We start from the raw sequence: 22447 nt of genomic DNA on the forward strand, positions 1-22447 counted from the left end.
TTTGAAAATAAAGATGGCTTGAAGCACTTACTGATGGAGATCAAAGACTAAAGTCTTCAGTTGGATTACACCTTGACACAAAGAAAACAAAAATTCTCATGACTGGGCCAATAAGCAACATCACAATAAATGGGGAAAAGACTGAAGTTGTCAGGGAATTAATTTTACTTGAAAACACAATCGACACCCATGGAAGCAGCAGTCAAGCAATCAGATGTTGTATTGCACTGGGCAAAATAGGTTGAGAAAGACTTCTTTAAAGTGTTAAGAAGCAAAGAAGTCACTTTGAAGATTAAGGTGCACCTAACCCAAGCCATGGTATTTTCAACCACCTCATATGCATGTGAAAGTTGGACAATGACTAAGGAAGGCCAAAGAAAAACTAATATCTTTGAATTAGGATGTTGGTGAAGAATACTGAAAATACCATGGACTGCCAGAGAACAAACAAATCTATCTTGGAAGAAGTGCAGCCAGAATGTTCCTTGGAAATGAGAATGGCCAGACTTCATTTCACCTACTTTGGTCATGTGGTCAGAAAGGACCATTCTCTGGAAAAGGATATCATGCTTGGTAAAGTGGAAGGTCAGTGAAAAAGGGAAATACCCTCAGCAAGATGGACTGACACAGTGGCTGCAACGATGGGCTCAAGTATAGCAAGGATTGTGAGGATGGCCCATGACTGGGCAGTGTTTCATTCTGTTGTACACAGGGTTGCTATGATTCGGAGTTGACTAGATGGCTCCTAACAACAACAATCTCTTCCCCATTTAATGAGTTCACTGTTTTGGCCCTTTGTCAAAGATCAGCTCGGTACATGTGGAAGGATTTATTTCTGGATTCTCAATTCTGTTCCATTGATCCGTGTTTGTCATACCAGTACCAAGCTACTGACTACTATGATGGTACAGTGGGTTTTGAGATTGGGGAGTGTGAGGCTTTCTACTTTGTTCTTCTTAAGTAGTGCTTTACTTATCTGGGGTTTCTCTTTTCCATATAAATTTGGTAGCTGGTTTGTCCACGTCTTTAAAGAAAGATAATGGAATCTGGATTAGGATTGCATTATATCAATAGATCACTTTGAGTATTATTGCCATTTTCACAATATTAAATCTTCCTATCCATGAGTTCTGGTGGAGTAGTACCTAAGACATTTAGTACCTAAGACATTTAGAAGGCTAGCGGTTCAAACCCACCAGCCAGTCCTCGAAAGGAAAACTGGGCAATCTACTTCTATAGAGATATCGCACCAGAACCCTAGAGAGGGGTCGCTATGAGTCAAAACCGACTCAGTGACAGTGAGTTTGTTTTGTTTTGGTTTGGTTTATCCATGAGCATGGCATAGTCTTCCACTTATGTAGATCTCTTGGTTTCTTGTAAAAGTGTTTTTGCAGTTTTCTTTGTATTAGGTCTTCTGCGTCTCTAGTTAGATTTATTCCTAAGCACTTCATCTGTGGAGGTTATTGCCAGTGTTACTGGCCTCCTGATATCTTTTTCAGAGTTCTCTTTGTTAGTGTAAAGGAATCTGTTGCTCTTGTACCCTGTCACTTTGCTTTAGCTTTTAATTAGTTCCAGTAATTGTCTTACTGAGTCTATAAGATCATATCATCTTCAAATAAAGATAGTTTTACTTCTTTGTCAATTGGGATGCTTTTTATTCTTACTTGTCTTATTACTCTGGCAAGGACTTCCAATACAATATTGGATAACCAAAAACCAAACCAAATTCACTGCCATCGAGTCATTTCTGAGTCATAGCGACCCCCATTTGGGTTTCTGAGGCTGTAAATCTTTACAGAAGTAGATCAACCCATCTTCCTTCCGCAGAGCAGCTGGTGGGTTTGAACCACTGACCTTCCTGTTAGCAGTCAAGTGCCTTATCACTACGCCACCAGAGCACCTTACAATATTGAATAGGAGTGGTGATTAAAGACATCCTTGTTTGATATCCACTCATAAGGGGGATGCTTATGAATGCTCCCCCACATTAAGAATAATGTTAGCCAGTATTTTTGTATACATGCCACACATACATGTTGAGAAATTTCCCTTCTATTCCCATTTTGTTCAATGTTTTTATCAAGAATAGGTGTTGGATATTGTCAAACGCTTTTCTGCATCAACTGATACAATCATGTGGTTCTTTTCCTTTGTTTTATTTACGTGATGAATTACGTTGAGCTTTTTTCTAATGTTGAACTATCCTTACACACCTGGTATGAATCCCACTGGGTATGATGTATTATTTTTTTGAAATGTTGAAGTTTATTGGCTAGGATTTTGTTGAGCATTTTTATGTCTAGGTTCATGAAGTATATTGGTTTATAATATTCTTTTTTAGTGGTTTCTTTGCCTGGCTTTGGTATCATTTATGTTTACCTCAAAAATGAATACAGGAATATTCCATCCTTTTTCTATATTCTGGAATAGTTTCAGTGGAATTGATGTCATTTTGTCTCTGAACATTTGGTGGAATTTGCCAATGAAGCCATCTGGCCCAATACATTTTTTTGTTGGTAGCTTTTTATGATGTGTTGTTCAGTTTCTTCTTTTGTTGTGGGTCTGTTCAAATATTCTACCACAGATTGTATTTGTTTACTTAAGTATTGTGTTTCTAGAAATCTGTCTATTTCTTATAGGTTTTCAAATTTGTTAGAGGAGAGTTATTCATAGTATCCTGGTAATATTTTTATTTTGGTTGGTTCTGTTGTGACATTGCCCATTTCATTTCTTATTCATGCTATATACTTCTTCTCCTTCTTTTCCTTTGTTAAATTTGCCAGTGGTTTGTCAATTTTATTAATGTTTCAAAGAACCAACTTCTAGTCTTGTTAATTCTACTGTTTCTCTGTTTCATTTATTTCTGCTTGAATCTTTATTTCTTTTCTTTTGCTGATTGTAGGCTTCTTTTGCTCTCTTTTTCTAATTGATGGGGTGTTGGGTTAAGGTATTGATTTGGGCTCTTTCTTCTTTTTTGATACACGCATTTATTGCTATAAACTGCCACCTGAACACTGCTTTTGCTGTTTACCAATATTTTGGTATGTTGTGTTTTCATTCTCATTTGATTCAAGGAATTTTACACTTTCATTTTATATTGCTTCTATTATTATATTATTATATTATTTTTGAACCAATACCAAACCAAACCCACTTCCACTGAGTTAATTCCGACTCATAGTGCCACTACAGGACAGAGTAGAACTGCCTAATGAGGTTTCCAAGGCTGTAAATCTTTAAAGAAGCAGACTGCCTTATCTTTCTGAGGAGTGGCTGGTAGGTTTGAACCAGCAACCTTTTGGTTACCAGCTGAATGCCTTAACCACTGTACCACCAGAGCTCCTTAGTAGTTTTCAAGCAGGGTGTTATTCACTTTCCATTTGTTTGCTTTTTTCCTTTTATCTTCCTGTTATTGATTTCTAATTTTATAGCATTGTGATTTGAGAAGATATTTTGTAGTATTTCATTGTAAATTTAGTGAGGCATGTTTTGTGGCCTAACGTATGGTCTATTTGGAGAATGTTCCATGTGCACTGGGAAAATATGTATATTGTGCTGTTGTTAGATGAAATATTCTCTATATGGCTATAAGGTCAAGTGGGTGGATTGTGCTGTTTAGTTCTTCTGTATTTTTGTTTAGTTGCTTTCTAGTTCTATCCTTCATTGAAAATCATGTATTAAAGGCTCCTATTATTGTGGAGGGAGCTCTGGTGGCATAGTGGCTAAAGCATTGGGCTGCTAACCAGAAGGCTGGAGGTTCAAATCCACCAGCCACTCCTCACAAGGAAGGTTGGTCAATCTACTTCCGCAGTGATACTGCTTTGGATACCCAAGGTGGGGTAACTCTGACTCGATGACAGTGTCTGTTTTTTGTTCATATTATTGTGGAGTTGTCTATTTCTCTTTTCAATTCTTTTAATGTTTGATTTATATATTTTGGGGGCATTTTCATTTGTGTAAGCAGATATTTTTTAAGGTTATGTCTTCTTGTTTGATTGATCCTGTAGTCATTAGATAATGTCCTTCCTTGTCTCGTATGGTGGTTTTTGTCTTAAAGCCTATCTTATCAGAAATTAATATTGCAAATCCTGTTCTCTTTTGATTGTCATTTGCTTGCTTTTTTCCAACGTTTGATTTTTAATTTATTTTTGTCTTTGTGTCTAAGGTGTATCTCTTGTAACAGCATATTGTTGGTTCCTGTTTTCTTACCCATTCTGTGACTCTTTGTCTCTTGATCTGTACATTTAACCCATTTACAGTCACTGTAATTATCACCAAGCTTGAACTTATTGCTCTCGTTTTGTTATGTGGTTTTTTTTTTGTGGCATTGCTGATTTCTTTGTTCCATAAAATTTTCTGTGCTGAGCTCATTTTGTTTAAGATTTTTTAAATCATTTCCTTCATTGCTATTTTTTTAGTATTTGCTATGATGTTCTTCTTTTTTATTTTGATGAGAAGGTTTATTAATTTTCTATGATTTATTATTTTCTTCCCAAGTTTAAAATAGTCTGTTTTATACTGAAATCATTTTGACTTTCTCCCTATTTAGAAGTTTTGTAACTACACTATTTATTCCTTCTTTTTGCTTTGTAGTTGTCCTTATTCACAAATTGATGTCTCTAGTTTTCTGTTTTCAGTCTCGTAAGTTTATTTTACTTTGGGTCCCTCTATATCAGGGTTGGTTTGTGAGTTATGTTGTCATGTGTGTGAATCACAGGTTGTTGTCTCTTGTTGGTTCTCTGTCCAAAGGACTCCCTTCAGCATCACTTCTAAGGTTGGTTGGATTTTTACAAATTCCTTTAATTCCTGTTTACTTGGTGTTTTAGTGATCTTGAGCTGCTGTAACAGAAAATACTACAAATGAGTGGCTTTAACAAATAGGGATTTTTTGGAGGTTAGAAGTCAATGTTCAATGTGCCAAGCTCTAGGGGTTGGGTGAAAGCCCCTTGACTTTGAGCTTCAGCTCTGTCTCTTGCTCCCGTGAAGTGGGAGGCTTTTCTTAACTCAGGCAGCTGCTGGCAGCTGAGGTTGGCAAACTGAAGGTCATCAAATAGAAAGGCACAGTCACAAGATTATCTAACAACATGGCAGGCCACTAGTTCAAGTCCAGAAAAAATCCTAAGATCAGCAGGGCACATGTTGAACGAAGACTTAGCTACATGAGGGGTCCAAGTGTGCCAAAAAGCTGCAGACCATTCCCAAAGCTTCTCCTTATATACTGGAAGCAGACCTTATCCCTAAGACAGCTACTCAGCTGTTCCAGTAGATTCCACCATGGAGTTGATTTCCAATCTCATCAGGGGGAATAACTATATCCAGCTGACCAGCCACTCAAAACCAAGCTAGCCAAGTTGACACATAACCTTAACTACCACACTTGGAAATGTCCAAATTTTGCCATCATATTCGAGGGACAATTTTGTTGGATATATAATTCCTAGTTGGCACATTTTTTTTTTCTTTCAGGGTTTTATGTAGGTCACCCCATTGTCTCCTCACCTGCATGGTTTCTACCAAGAAATAGAGCTCAGTTTTATTGATTGCCCTTTATAGATAATTTCATTTTTTTCCTGAGCTGCTTTCTAGCTTTCTTCATTGTCTTTGGTTTTGGAAAGTTTGGTTAAATGTCTTGGTGATTTTTGGGGGGAGGTCTATCCTATTTGGGGTTCACTGAATTTCTTGAATGTATATCTTCTCATCTTTCATCATATTAGGGAAGTTCTCTTCCAAAAAACCTTCAACAATTTTCTCTGTAGTTTTATTTGTCTCTTCCTGTTTTGGAATTCTGATCATATATAAGTTACTCCTCTTGATGGTGTCTCATATAAATCTTGTTGTTGTTGTTGTTATGTGCTGTCGACCCATAGCGACCCTTCCTTGGGTTTCAGAGGCAATGTCACTACTTTCTTTATTGTTGTTGTTATTCTTTTTTTCTGATTATTCCCTTAATAAAGTAGTACTGAGAGATATGTCTTTAATCTCACTAATTCTGCCTTACATTGATTAAATTCTATTCCTTTGCCCATTCAACATGTTATGTATTTCTGAAATCTCAGTATTAGCCTTCTGGATTTCTATTTGCTGTTTTTGTATGGTTTATAATTTTTCATTTATTTTGTCAGATTTTCTTGTATAGTTTTGCTAAACTCTTCTAGAGCTTTGTCTCTGTTTTCTTTAATTTTGTCAGCATTTTTCTTGATCTGTTTCTCAATCTATTGAAGGTACCTAAATATGATTCTTTTGAAGTCCTTGTCAGGTAGTTCCAATGCCACTTCTCCCACAAGGTTTTCTGGGTCTTTACTTTGGTCCCTTGTCTATACTACTTTATCTTGCTTCTTTGTGGGTGGATTGGGATTGTCAGCTGTCTGACACAATGTCTAACATTGGGATGTCATTGCATTTGTATTTAATTGATGATTATATGTTGGTGTGATTCTCCCAGCTTTTGTTTTTGTTTTGCTTTATCTTGCTTTGATATATCCAAGTAAGTGGGGCTGGTGTGATACTCTATTGGCTAGTTTGGCAGCATTTAGTCACTCATGACCTGTCTCTCAGTAGGTGTAATAGAGAATGAGAATGTGTGTACAGATCTCTGTTTGCTGTTTGTGTAGAGCAATTGAGGGCAGACTGAGCTAGTATTGGCTACTATCTATCATTGACTAGTTGGTGCAGAAACAGGTAGTGGCCCTTGCTCAGTGGCTGGGGCTTCAGGAGGTGCGGATATGGTTAGGTCATGTGGGCATGGTTGCTTTCTGATTAGCAGCCACCAGTGTGGGTGCCTGTGCAGTCACTGGCACATGGAGCCAATTATCAGGTTGCTTTCCCAAATGGGAATTGCAAATATTCAAATATTCAAAATGGCTACACCATCAGGCCAGTCAACAGTTCACAGTTATGTTTATCTCCTTATTTTCTGTTTTCATTCAATTTCTTCTACTAGTAAGTAATTAATCCCATTCTCTGTCCTTCCATTTGATGCTCAGGATTCCAGGATCATCATCATTTGTACACGTTGTAATTAGTTTCTTGATTTTTAGCTTGTCTGCCTATTCAGCCATCTTTCCAGAAGTCCCAATTTATGGACATTTCTATTATAGATGGATGATTAGCTGAGGAACAAAACACTTTATAATGTAAAAATATATAAAATTATGATAAATGTGGGTTAAATAGATGAGAAATATATGTTCAAGGAGAAAAAAGAATGATATGAAATTTATTGCCAAAACTGTAGCCAAAACTGCATTAACCACTGTACCACCAGAGTTTCTTAAAGCCTTACATAGACCTCTATTAAAATGGAAAGAGTTCTGGTGGTGTAGTAGATAAAGCATTTTGTTGCTAACCAGAAAGCCAGTGGTTTAAACCCACCAGCTGCTCCACAGGAGGAAGATGAAGAACTCTACTTCTGCAAAGATTTACAGTTTTGGGAACTCAATGAGGGTCTAAAAGAATTAATGACCCCTGTAGGGGTAGTGGTTAAGCAGTTGGCTGCTAACTAAAATCTTAATGGTTCAAATCCATCAATTCCTAATACCCATGAAAGCAGCACTTAAGGTATTAAATAACAAATTGGGCAAATCTGCTGCAAAAACCTCTTTAAAGTGTTAAAAAGTAAAGCTGTTACTTTGATGACTAAGGTGTGCCTAACCCAAGCCATGGCATTTTTCAGTTGCCTCATAAGCATGGTGCATTTGAATTGTGGTGTTGGTGAAGAATAAGGAATGTGCCATGGACTGCCAGAAGACTAAATAACTTTTTCCTGGAAAAAGTGCAGCCAGAATGCTCCTTAGTAGCACAAATAGCAAGACTTCATCTCACATACTTTGGACACGTTATCAGGAAGGACCAGTCCCTGGAAAAGGACATACTACTTGGTAAAGTAGAGGGTCAGTGAAAAAGAGAAAGACCCTCAATGAGGGGGATTTACACACTGACTGCAACAATGGACTCAAACAGAGCAATGATTGTGAGGGTGGCACAGGACTGGGCTGTTTCATTCTATTGCACACAGAGTTGCTATGAGTTGGAACCAAGTTCACAGTATCTAACAACAACAACAACAAAAGAAGACATTGTTTGTGTATCTTTTCATAAATGATGTTGATATCAAGTACTTAAGATGTCTAAACTCCAATGGATATGTGTAAAAGAATTACAGAAACATTTTGTTATTATTTGGCTTTGCAAATCATTTAAACTTATAATGAAACTTTCTATATGTTAACTAAAAAATGTGTGAGTGGATACATAGTTTTCAAATTTTATTTAGAATTATTATATGCCATTATGCTGCACTATAGTAAATTTAAACAAGACAAACCAGGTGGGCTGGTATGTGTCCTAAAATAAATGCTTTTCCTTCAATAGTAATTTCATCAGATCATAGACACATATTTCCTAAAGTGAAGGTTCTTCATAGATTTATGGCTTTAAAGAAAAAAATATGCTAGAATATGTCTGGTTTAGAAACTGCATATTGAAACTAATAAAATTTTTAAAAAGGTATTAATCCTAGTAAAAAGCTACAAAATTTTTATTTTCTTTGTACTTACTTTAGAAATAATTATAGACTTTACTGTTCAAAGATGATTTTGGAAAACTTCTCCAACAATCAATATGTTTTGGGGATGAATACCCATTTTAGTATAAACCCACTGCCACTGAGTCCATTCTAACTGATAGCGACCCCCATTGGGTTTCCAAATCCGTAAATCTTTTCAGAAGTAGATTTCCTCATCTTCCACTTGTGGAGCAGCTGGTGGGTTTTAACCGATGACCTTCTGGTTAGCAACCAAATGCCTTATTCACTATATCACCAGAGCTCCTTCCATTTTAATACAAGTCTATGCAAGCCGATAAGGACTCCAGTGGCACAGTGGTTAAGGCATTTGGCTGCTAAACAAAAGGTCAGTGGCTTGAACCTACCAGCTGCTCCACAAAGAAAGATGAGGCAGCCTGGTCCCATAAAGATTTACTGTTTTGGACAGCCAATGGGGGTCAATGTAAGTTGGAATTGACTTGATATCAATAAGTTTGGTTTTTGGATACAAGTTTATAAATACGTAGGAGAGTCTGTTTCTTAAACATGTTAACTATTTCTAAGCCACATTTTAATTATTTGGGATTACAGATATTTGGGTGATCCCTGCCTCCCTTTCCTTCTCTATGAGTGATACATGAGAATTTAAGTGAAGTTTTTCAATTTGTATATCCATTGCTAAATCACCTTTTAAAAATTTTCTGTGAGGATTTGGGAATATTTTCACATGATCATTAACCACATGTCAAATTCTTTGAGTACTTACCCTCTGTTACATTTGGCTATTTCATCAAACAGAATTTTCCACCGAGGACGTCCAATAAAAAGTCTTGAATTCAATGCCTGATATTTTTCTCCAATAATTTTCTGCCAAAAAGAAAGCATTTTACTTATAGGACTCACAGATTTAGAACTATAACTCATTACTCTAACATAATTTCTGCTGGTGCTGTGGCTTGCTACCAAATTTCAGTGATGTAAACAATATAAGTGTCAGAGACAGGCCAAGATGGTAGCCTAGTCAGACACCACATGCCATCTCTCTATACCAGATACCTGAGAAACCCGGTGAAATGGACAGATGACAATCCTGGAAAACATAAGGATAAAGAATAGAATCAAACATCAACTGGAAGAAAAAATGGAAAGAACATAGTAAAGGATGAGTGATATGGAGCATAGGTGTATACATCAGAGTATACACCAGCCATACCAGCTCAACGTGGCCATCTTGAGACAAAGCCAGTGGCAACCTGGAGAGAAGCACAGAAAGGCAACTTCATGACATCCCCTGTAAGATACAGAGAAACTATGTACAAACACCCAAAATGAAGCAAGGTAAGTAGAACACGGTCCAGATCTAAGGAGAGAAAGCATAGGAAAGAGGGTAAGAGTTCCAGGGATCTTGGTGTCCACAGAACAAGGAGGGAGCCAGGATCCAAAGTCAGCTACTCTTATGAGTGGCAGTCCCTGATCATTAAGGTGAGTGGGATACATGAACAATAGATCCATAGACTGTCAATGGGAGGTTCCTCACCTGACTGCCAAATGACCATATCAACTCAAGAAGCAGAGGCAACTGTGCTCTTGTCCACCCATCTATCACTCCCCCAGCCTGGTAAACAGTGGTGACCACACTTCCATGTGCTCACTGGCCACCTTCTACACCCTCAACCAATGATCAGAGGTAATTGCATGCTCCTGTGCCTTCCTCCACCCACTCACCCCAGCCTGACTATGCTCCTGTGTGCTCACCAACCCACCTTCCACAACCCAACTCAATAAGCTGCAGCAACCTCATGCTCCCTTGCCTTCAGCCATACACTTCCTACCTACCACATTCAAAATGGATCAAAGACCTAAATGTAAAACCTAAAATTACATAGTTCCTGGAAGAAATCATAGGGACAAACCTAGGAGCCCTAATATATGGAATAAATAGACTCTCAAACATAACTAGAAATGCACAAACATCAGAGTATAAACTAGAAAACTGGGAGCTCTTATAAATTCAATAGTCATTCTCAACAAATAACTTCACCAAAAGAGTAAAAAGAGAATCTACAGACTGGGGAAAAAAATTGCAATGACACATTCAGCGAGGGTCTAATTTCTAAAATTTATTGAAAACTTCAATATCTCAACTACAAAAAGACAAACAATCCACTTAAAAAAATGGGCAAAAGACATAAACAGACACTTCACCAACAAGGACATTCAACCAGCTTATGAACACATGAAAAGATGCTTACGCTCATTAGTGATGAGAGAAACGTAAGTCAAAACTATAAGATACCACCTCTTCCCTGACATAATGGTACTGGTCAATAAAAAGAACAACACATGTCAGAGAGGCTGCTGCTGCTAGGACTGCAAAATGGTGCAACCACTATCGAAAGCCCTATACTGCTGCCTTATAAAGCTAGAAATAGAAATATCACATGATCCTGAAATCCTACTCCTAGATACATACCTTAGAGAAATAAGAGCTGTGACCTGAATAAACATACGTACACCCATGTTCATCACAGCATTATTCACAATAGCAAAAAGATGGCAACAACCTAAATGCCCATAAATGGATTAATAGATAAACTATATATGTGGTATATACATATGATGTAATACTACACAATAAAGAATAATGATGAATCTGTGAAACATCTCACAACATGGATGAATCTGAAATATACTATCTGAGTGAAAAAAGTCAAACAAAAAAGAACAAATATTGTATAAGACTGCTATTATAAAAAGTCAGGAAACAGATTTACATACAGAAATAAACACTTCTTGATGGTTACCCAGGGATGGGAAGGGAAGGGAGTGAGAATCACAAACTAGGTAGTATACAAGTGTTAATCATGGTGGAAAAAAAAACAAACTCACTGCAATTGACTCGTTTCTGACTTATGTTGTTGTTGTTGTTATGTGCCGTCGAGTCGACCCCGACTCATAGCGACCCCTCCTTGGGTTTCCGAGGCAGTATCACTACGGAAGTAGGATTGCCCAACCTTCCTTCCGAGGAGTGGCTGGTGGGTTTGAACCGCCAGCCGTCTGGTTAGCAGGCAAGTGTCTTAGCCACTATGCTACCAGATTCTGACTTATAGTGACCCTCATTTTGGGTTTCCAAGGCTGTAAATCTATGGAAGTAGATCGCCCTGTCTTCCTTCCATGGAGCAGCTGGTGAGTTTGAACCGCTGACCTTCTGGTTAGCAGTCAAGTGTCTTATCATTATGCCACCATACCACCTTTAATTATGGTGAAAGGAAAGGCAATTCACAACATGGGGGAAGTCAGCATAATGTAACCAAGGTAAAGAAGACAATGAAAGATATGTAAAAATAACGGGCAACTATGGTAAAAGCTAAGAAGCTCTGGTCTTACAGTGGTAAGTTATTTGGCTGCTAACTAGAAGGTTTGCAGTTCATAACCCATCAGCTGCTCCATGCAAAGAGGATGGGGTGATCTAATTCCATAAAGATTTATAGTATTGGAAACCCAATGAGAATCGTTATCAGTAGAAATTCACTTGATAGCATTGAGTTTGGTTTTTTGTATGGTAAATGCTATAACATATATAAACCAGCAAATAATTTGTGAGTAGATAAATAAGTGAATATATATGCTAAATAGGTGAGGGAAGCCATACCAGAGTATATTTGAAATATAGGTACATATATATCTGTAAATGCTACATGTATACTCATATATATATAACAGAACAAATAGAGGGCACAATTATAGAAACTGTTTAGCTATAAGGACTGAACTATTGGACTTGAAAGGTAAGGACATAATCTTGGAGGATATTTAGGTCAACTGGCAAAACACAATTCATAAAGATAGTGCTCTATATCCTAATACGATAAGTAGCATCTGAGGTCTTAAAAGCTTCCAAGCACCATTTAAGAAGCAATTAGCAGTCACTTCCCACCTGGAGCAAAGAGAATGGAAAAAACCAAAGACTCAAGGAAGCAATTTGTCAAAATAACTAATGGCCCACATAAACCACAACCTTCTCTACCCTAAGACCAGAAGAACTAGATGGTGCCTGGCTACCACGATAGTCCATGCTGACCAGTACCATGACAGAAGGTCCCAGTTAGAATGGGTAAAGATGTAGAACAAAATTCAAATTAAAAAAGAAAAAAGCCAGTTTTACTTGTCTGAAAAGAGACTGGAGGACCCCTGAGATTATTGTCCTAATACAACCTTCTAACTTGAAACTCAAGACACTCCTGGAGGCCAGCTCTCAGCCAAATGGTAGAAGGCCTATAAAATAAACAGTAACACCTGTGAAGACTGTGATCTTCAGAACAATCAACCATCCAAGACCAAAAGTGCTACATTTGCCCAGAACTAAAGATGAGAAGGCAGGGAGGGACAGGGAAACCAAATGGATGGAAATGGGAACGTGAGGGAGGAAATGGGGATAGTGCTGACATATTGTAGGGATTGCAACCAATGTCACAGGATATTTTGGGTATGAGTTATTGATCATAAAACTAATTTGCTATGTAAACTTTCACCTAATTTACAATAAAATGTTCAAAAATATACGTGTCAAACAATAAACTATTAAGCACAGTCATTTCAAAGCATCATTTCCTTCTTCTTTTCCTTTAAAATCCATTATCTTGAATGTCATTCTTACAAATAAATAATTTCCCTAGACTTCAGTTTGTTACTTCATTTAAACAACTGCAATATAAACCAAAGAATGCACTTTAATTGCCCACTCTCAAATAAAGGCTCAGTACATAAACTTTACTGAAGTATTTGTACTATGAATACAGTTGTCATCTTTAGCTCATTATAGAAATGAAATATTACAAATTGTCATCATAAATTTGGAAAAAACAATCCTAGAAAAGACAGCCCAAGTCAGTAGACCTCCAATCTTGAGTCAATCAACAAATGACTCCTACTGGCTATTTCCAATTAATGGAACCCAAAACAAACCAAACCCATTGCTGTTAAGTCAATTCCAACTCATGGTGACCCTACAAGACAGAGTAGAACTGTTCATCAGAAGCAAACTGCCAAATCTTTTCCTCCTGGTGGGTTCAAACCATTAAAGTTTCAGTTTGCAGCTGAGCAGTTATCCACTGTACCACCAAGGTTCCTTAATTAATAGAACATTAGCTCTGAACAGGTGGTGAAAAGTAGAATGAAGTGAGCAGAGAGGAGAAAGTGTCCAATACTCAGGCTGAGTGTCTAGTATATCTGGGAACCAAATGTAATTTATGCTTAATCCCTTATTACAATTGTATCATGAGGAATAATGAGGCTTCATGAGAGCAGCATAGTAAAATGATATTTTTTTTTAATGTGACAAAAAGGTTAAAAATCTGTAAGAAAAATAATATATGTGGAATAGGGTTTTGAGGCAATAGACAAGCATTCATATTTTGTATGCAATAAAACAAACAAAAAAACCCCAACAAACTCACTGCCATTGAGTCAGTTCTGACTCATAGCAACCCTTCCTTGGGTTTCCAAGGTGGTATCTCTACGGAAGTTGATTGTCCAGTCTTCCTTCCAAGGAGTGGCTGGTGGGTTTGAACCACCAGCCTTCTGGTTAGCAGTCAAATGCCTTATGCACTATGCCACCAGAGCTTCTTTTGTTTACAAAGTATTATATAAATGTTTATTAGAAAAATACTAAAATAAAATTTGGGAAAAAATTTACACCCAGATTTGTATGCTTATCCAGCCCTTTAAATGCTGACTCTAAATATTCATTTTATTATCTGTAAAATGGGGATAATAACACCATCTACTTCTGGAATTTGTTGAGATAATATGAGATAATGTATATGAAATGCTTAGTATAGTGTCTAGCACAGTAAGTGAATAATGCATAATGGCTATTATTATGTTTTTAGTTTTCCATAGAGGAAAATAAGCTGAATTTTATAAAACCTCATCTTCTATCTCTTTTTAAAACCTTTTTTTTTTTTTAAGTTTTTTGAGTAACATGGTCACAAGACTTCTTTTATGGATTGATCTCTAAGGTTAAAGAACTTGAGGCTATAGTTAAGAGAAGAAAGATAGACTCAGAATGTCTGGTCCAGTCTCATGTGAGAAAGACACATGAAAGGCATAATATGGATGACTTCAAGGGCAAGCCACGACTATTATGGACACAGTCCAATGGAGGCTCTCCTGTAGGAAATTTCTGTATGAAACACCTGCAGAAATTCTCTTCCAGAACAGCTCCTACAGTAAATCTTCTATTACCAAGAGGCTTGTTTAATTTACAAAAACATCCAACCACATACCTGTATCCCATCTGTTTGACTGAGGTACAGCTGGATGTTGACATAGTCAGGTCTGTTCTCTTGCCAAAACTGAAAGGACATAAAAATGAATAGACTTACTAAAATTCTTTCTGTACACTCAGACATTTTCCTATTATAACATATTATTCTATAATTTGTTGACACATATCTTCACTTATCATAGTCAATATCTATAAGTAGATTATACACACACACACACACACACACATAGTCACATACCCACAAACACACATACACATATACACCATGGACTACTGGAAGAATGAACAAATTACTCTGGGAAGAAGTACAGGCAAAATGCTCCTTAGAAGTGAGGATACTGAGACTGTCTCACACATTTTGGACATTTTACCAGGAGGGTCCCTAGACATCATGCTTGGTAAAGTAGAAGGTCAGCAAAAAAGGGGAAAGCCTTCAACAAGATAGATTGACACAGTAGTTGCAGAAATAGGCTCAACCACAGCAATGGCTGTGAGGATGACAGAGGATTGGGAAATGTTTCATTATGTTTTATGTATGGTTGCTGTGAGTTGGTACTGACTCCACCCCATCTCACAATAGACACATCTGATTCAAACATTAATAACCTACCCCACTGGTATAAATTAGGTATGATGGTGCTGTTGGAGGGGGCTCTGGTGGCGTAGTGCCTAAGGCATTTGACTGCTAACCAGAAGGTAGCGGACCGAACCCACCAAGCTGCTCCTCGGAAAGAAGACTGGGCAATCTACTTCCATAGATACACCACCTCAGAAACCCAAGGAGGGTTTATTATGAGTTTAACTGACTCAACAGCAGTGAGTTTGGTTTAATTTTGGGTTGGTGGTATTAGAAGGGAATAATTCTCTCTTAGGTTTACAGATGTAAAATCTAGCAAACTGAATACTACACTGATTTTCACTTAAGTATATCCCAAATATTATTATTCTTTATTTTCTTCCCACTGAACTCCTAAAAAAATTTATCCAGGAGTTTACTCATAAAGTAAACAGTATGATTCACTTAAAAAACAAAAAAGTCAATAGTGATATATAACAACTAGAAATAAGCATAACAAATTTTAGCCTGTTAATTTTTCTAACTCGTTTGAACCTAAAGAAGTACAAAAAACAAATCCATTGCTTTCAAATAATTTCTGACTCAGCAGCTCTCATAGGGTTTCAAGGCTGTAAATCTTTATGGAAGCAGACAGCCTCATCTTTCTTCAGTGGAGCACTTGGTGGGTTTGAACCACTGACCTTTTGGTTAGCAACACAAAGTTTTCATGACTATACCACCAGAGCTACTTTCCAGAAATACAGGGAATGTTAAAATACAAAACAACACAAACAAAAACAATGAAAAGACACATGTTTCTCCTCCTGCCTTCCCTCTATTACACTTATATAAAAATGTAAGAAGTAGGAACTCTACTTGCCAGAATAAAATAGTATGGAAAACATACTGAACAGTTCAATATCCTGAAAAATAAACTTACTAAGAGAAACGTTATCTGAAGGAAAATAGGGGCAAAGAGTTGTCTTCATATGCTTCCTTTTTCTAGAAGACTAAAATGAAGCTAGTAATGATTGGCTTTGCTCCAACTACACTTTATTGCTATTGGTCTCTCTTTTTCTCCCCTCCTCCTTCCTTGACACACACATACTAACACACACACACACACACAAACTATAAACTTGGTGACACAGATACTAACACAAAAAAGATATATCCATACCATAAAATACTTTATAGTAATGAAAAGAAGGAGGTAATTCTATTTTGTATAAATACCAAAAAATATTAAAGACATAAATTAATAAATGTTCAACATATAAATTATTTTTTTTTTAAAAAAAAGCAATTTCCAGAAGTATATACATAGTATACCACAATTTATAGAATATTCACAAGTTACCTCTTTTTACATAGACCGGGTGGGGAAAGTAGCCAGGGAGGATTTTGTTTTGTTTTATTTGTTTGAAAAATTTGCAGCACACAAAGATAAATAAGTAAGAGGTAAATAAGTTTCCCTCCATATGCCTTCTCTTACTACCCTGCAGACATATGCATACATTTCTATGTAATAGCATTCTTTGTTATAGGTATATATTCATACAGACAAACACTAATAATCTGGAAAGATAGGTACCAAATCACTGACAGGAGTTAGGTCTGTGTTTTAGGTGTACAGTTTTTTTTTTTTTTTTTCCTCCTCTTATTTATCTGCATATTTTCTTATGTATTCTATGACAAGCATTTGTTCCTTTTGTAGTAGGAAAAACAATTGCTGGAATTCTTTTCTAAAGTTAGAAAAAAAAGTTGCAAAACTAAAAGCAATGCTGATTTTACCTTGTTATGCAACACACAGAGTAAGTCTGCAAACCAACGGAAAGATTGAATCTCTCTGCACACCCAAATAAAATACAGTCTTCTAAGCTTGTATGGTTTCCAGTCATCCCTTTAAAGTTAAAATAATGGAGTGGGTATTAGGATGGCAAAATGAAATTAATGAACCTACAGATTCTTAAAAGTTTGCCTTTCATTAGCAAGCAATCAAGAGTAAACCCAGTCATTTATATTCTAGTGACTTACTTATACAGCACTTTCTATAACCCCAAGTGAATTTAAAATGCAATATGATGACTTAAAGACAAAACATACCCCATAAATTTAAATTACTGTAATTGTGAATGTTCTATGAATATCTCCTGTTTCCTGTAGAAAGTACTAGACTCAACTTCTGGATCAAGATAACATCAGATCCATCCTGCATCTTAAGAAAAACAAGTACTCTATTTTCAGTGATCCTATCACTGAGTAGGGCTCCACAGGTCAGCCAGTCTGGTCCTGGCTTCCAAGTAAAATGAACTAAGACCATTCCAGAAAGTTGGTTGTTTATCCCTTTCTTAATAATTATTAAAGAAAGAGATTTCACAATCATCTAATATGTAATGCATTCCAGCAAAGTATAATTCCAAGTCTGGATTCCTATTTATAATTATGAAGTAGGCTTGAGGTTAAGAAAATGTTCTTCCCTTCTCATAACATTAGGTGTCCTAATAACTTGTAATGTGCTGTCAGAACAAATGGTTTCTGGCTTGGAATATAGTTATTTTTGTAGGAAATTCCAAAAAGTCTCAAATTTATATCAAGTATTCAAAATTGAAATAAGGTATCAGACAAACATTCAACTTACTCATTTCAGCTTACTATTTGTTTTCTGGCACTTGCTAAAGCAGATTTTAATGCAAATGGTGTCTACTTGAAAAATGAATGGAATAGGTTTGGAAGTAATTTCCTGCTGTCATTTTATTTGTGATTTCATGACAATTAATATCAATCAATTAACTTTTGTTTGGAATTTACCTATAATTAATAGAACTGGAAGAACATTTTCTGGTTAAGCTATCTTACTTTTAAAGTTTCTTTTTTTTCAGTTTGTTGTAAATTTGCTGAGTAACAGACCAAGGAATGATGTGCTCATTTGTCATCTCATCAGAAAGCCTTTTCTGAGCACATTTCCACAAGAACTCCAGTTCTTTATTTCTGTAAACTATTATCTGTCTTCTTTTCATCATAGTTCTGATCATCCTCTGAATTTTCCTATTTTTGAATTGTTTACTTGCTTATTTTTTACATGCCCCATTTGAATACAAGTATCTTAAGTGCAGGGACTTTGTTTTGTTCATCGCTGTATTCCCAATACCTATAAGATCAATTGGTATAAAAGAGGGGGTAAAATACATCTGATGACTGAATAAATGAATAGTACCACTTAGTACTGATGAAGAGGTAGAGAAATGAGAGACAGTGGTGAATGATATTAGTAAAAGGAAAAGACAGAGGAATGGACAACTCTGATACTAATATATTTTACAAGCGAGCATGGTGGGGGCCACAGAGCACATGTTGAGAATAAACGAATTATCTCCCTCATCAACCAACAAATGGAGTGCCTTGAACAGTGAGTAGAAGAATTCTGTAAGGAGTTATTCCATATTTAAAAAGAGAGACATCTTAAATGTTGGGAGTTCTCTATTTGGGCTAATAAAATGAATCAAAATGACCTACAGCAGAGTATTCAGTATCGATGCAAATGGAGTGACTCCAATGCCTCCAGCCACACAGAGGCTAACCTCATAGTTCAGTGATTCTTCAAATGGACTTCCAAATGGGCCATCGATGTACAGCCTGTAGATGAGGCAGATGAAGTTAGGGAAAACAAAAATAAGGTAAATTTATTTTCTATAATATTGATCATAAACATGTGGAATCTAAGCCTTTATTTTGGGTTTTGTGATGGCTCAAGTCTTATTTCCATGTCTCTCATAGTTAAAAGCTTAAAGGAATAAAGAATGTTTGTTGTTGTTGTTTTGTGCCGTCAACTCGGCCCCGACTCATAGTGACCCCTCCTTGGGTTGCTGAGGCAGTGTCACTACGGACGTAGATTGCCCAAACTTCCTTCCGAGGAGCGGCTGGTGGGTTTGAACTGCCAGCCTTCTGGTTAGGAGTCAAATGCCTTAGGCACTGTGCTACCAGAGCTTCTAAATACTGTTTAGGAAATGTCAATATTAAAATAAGTTCATATGTTTCTAAGTACATCCTTTTATGCAGGAAAACCTGAAAAATAAATGTGTGGAGAAACGTAAACAGGAACATGAGGAATAGCTAAGGACAAATTAAAAGTTCTTATCATAATATATGGGAGCTCTGGTAGTCCCTTGAACTAAGTAAAACAAACAATATTTCACCAATTTTTATATGAAAACTTTAGTAACATTAATTACATTTTTTAAGTAGTGTAACCATTTTTGCTATCTTTTCCCAAATTATCCCACAACCTTAACATACCTTCAGTACATTCTAAGCAATTCTAAGCAGGGTTTCCATAACCCTGAGACCAATAGTGCTACTGGCAACCACTTTGAAAGGGATCACAACAGTAAGCCTTGGACATAATGGGAGAAAAATGTAGAACAAACTCAATATAATAAAAGACTATGTTAACTGATCTGATAGGACTGGTGGAACCCTCAAGGTTGTGGCCTTAGTTACCCTTCAAACCTGGAACTGAACTCATCCCTGTGACTCAACTTTCACGCAAACAATAGATAGACCCATAAGGTGAACAGTAATACCAGGGAGGTACTCACCCCTTAGAAAAGTCAGCCAAGCAAGATCAAAAGGGCAGCATTTACCCAGGGATAAAGCTCAGAAGGCAGGAATAGATAGGAAAGAAGGACAAATGGAAATGGTAGCTACAGGGAGGAAGGGGGAAGAGTACTGTTACATTGTGGGGCCTGCCTTCAATGTCACAAAACAAAATGTATATGAACAGTTGAATTGAAACCAATTTGCTCTGTAAACTTTCATTCAAATCACATTAAAACAATAAATAAAAAAGAAATATCATATGTTTTGTGTGCATATCACTGAAGAGAAAAAGGACACTCTTAAAACAAGGCTATTAGTAGAAGATAACTTGAAAGTTAATGATACAATACATTGGATTCTTGATAGAAATCTCAAAATGTCAGTGACTTAAAAACAACCTATATGAATTGGTTCCATCAATTCTCACCAAATCAACAAAACATAAACATTAAGCAGCAAAATTAGGATTTTAAAAAATTAACAACCCTCCGCCAAAAAAATCCAACTGCAAAACAAGATTTCCTGCAAATCTCTACAACAATTTTAGAATTCATTAGACCTGATACAAGCTTCTCTTAATTAGTCATTCACTTATTAATTTACTCCACATATACGTTTATATACCTGCAAGTGTTAGGGACTGTTCTAAGTGTGAGAGATACAAAACAGAAAAATTCCCTGACTTCATGGGCCTTAAATTCTAGTGGGGGAGGGAGTAGCCTGTAAATAAAGGTACCAAATAAATAAATAATACCTAGGAGCTCTGGTGGCACAGTGCCTAAGGCACTTGACTGCTAAACAGAAGGCTGGTGGTTCAAACCCACCAGCCTCTCCTTGGAAAGAAGAATGGCAATCTATTTCTGTAGAGATACCACCTCAGAAACCCAAGGAGAGGTCATCATGAGTTGAACTGACTCAACGGCAGTGAGTTTTTTTTTTTGTTATTGTTTACCTGTATGATATAGTTTGACTGCTAACCAGAAGGCTGGTGGTTCAAACCCACCAGCTATTCCTTGGAAGGAAAGTTGAGCAATCTACTTCCGTAGTGATACTGCCTTGGAAACCCAAGGAGGGGTCACTATGAGGCATATCAGACTGCATGGCAGTGGTTGTGGTTTTTTTTTTTTAATATAATAAGGAGCTTTGGTAGCATAGTGCATAAGGCATCTGACTGCTACCCAGAAGGTTGGTGGTTCAAACCCACCAGTCACTCTGTGAAAGCAAGACTGGGCAATCTACTTCCATAAAGATTTACTGCCTCAGAAATCCAATGGGGATAGCTAGGAGTTGGAATCAACTCAATGGGAGTGGGTTTGGTTTTGGTCATATGATATAATGTCAGGCAGTGAGAATTACTTTTAAAAAGAGGTGAAACATAGTAATTGTTGACGCTTGATGATTTGGCACATGGAGTTTCATTATAGTATTCTATATAAAATATACCTTCTACCCTCAATAGTTTTGGGGCTGTTCACTTCTTTATTCATGTCTAACTTCCCTAAGGACAAGCACAAGGATATTTAATTTGTAAATGATAAGAGAAGAATTATGTAAAACACCCCATTCCAGTTTGTGTGTTTTCCAATTACCACAGTAATATAAGAATTCAGCTTGTGGTTCTAGTAACTTACCAGGGATGGGTATGGACAACTTGTTTATATTCCCTAAATCTGATTTCCTCATTTATAAAATGGTTGACGAGATATGATGGCATAGAAAAAGCCTACTAAAAATTATAGAAGGCCATACAGATGTCAGAAATGCTCTTCTTTCACAGCATCAATGAGCACGTACAGTGTGCTACAGGCCATCCTAGAGGACCAGCATCCAGATTAAAAAAAATGGACTGACTTCAGTATGAGGTGGAAAATGTAGAAGGGAATTTGGTTTGGAGAACCTTTGAGAATCAGCTGTTTTCCCATTGGAAATGCCTTCTCTCTCTCTCTCTTTTTTTTTTTGCACAGGTTAAGAAAAAATTTTGCTCTTTGTGAGGTAAGATGAAGAATGAAAGTAGTAGTAATTGTTTATTTGACAACCCTTGAGTTTTTGAGGGAGGAAGAAAGAGGAACTATTTACATCAACATTCACCAATATAATATGATTAAAATCCAAAATTTGTTATCTTTTACTTATAAATGGTGATTTTTCATCTATCTTAGCACCAAACACTCCAAACCAAACTCACTGCTGTCAAGTAGATTTCAACTCATAGCGAACCTTCCTTGGGATTTTGAGGTGGTATCTCTACGGAAGTAGATTGCCCAGTCTTCCTTCCAATGAGTGCCTAGTGGGTCTGAATCACCAGCCTTCTGGTTAGTCGTCAAATGCCTTAGGTACCATGCCACCAGAAGGTATTTGACAGCTAACCAGAAGCCTGGCAGTTCAAACCCACCAGCCACTCCTCCAAAGGCAGACTGGGCAATCTACTTCTGTAGATATACCACCTGGGAAATCCAAGGAG

At 36.8% G+C, this 22447-nt stretch overlaps 1 protein-coding gene across 1 annotated transcript in view; it reads right to left on the reverse strand.

Annotated features, from left to right (window-relative positions):
• The window catches only part of NOX4 (NADPH oxidase 4), a 236498-nt gene that overhangs the window by 20406 nt on the left and 193645 nt on the right, over nucleotides 1-22447 (reverse strand). The window contains exons 14-17 of the mRNA XM_007938086.1: nucleotides 18904-19023; nucleotides 17182-17290; nucleotides 14830-14898; nucleotides 9309-9409 (exon numbers count right to left, since the gene is read on the reverse strand). Of these exons, the coding sequence (XP_007936277.1) occupies nucleotides 9309-9409; nucleotides 14830-14898; nucleotides 17182-17290; nucleotides 18904-19023 (399 nt within the window). The remainder of the gene's footprint in view (nucleotides 1-9308; nucleotides 9410-14829; nucleotides 14899-17181; nucleotides 17291-18903; nucleotides 19024-22447) is intronic.

This window comes from Orycteropus afer, unplaced genomic scaffold (assembly GCF_000298275.1).
Source record: "Orycteropus afer afer isolate SDZICR_OR568_19922 unplaced genomic scaffold, OryAfe1.0 scaffold00047, whole genome shotgun sequence".
Taxonomy (NCBI): domain Eukaryota; kingdom Metazoa; phylum Chordata; class Mammalia; order Tubulidentata; family Orycteropodidae; genus Orycteropus; species Orycteropus afer.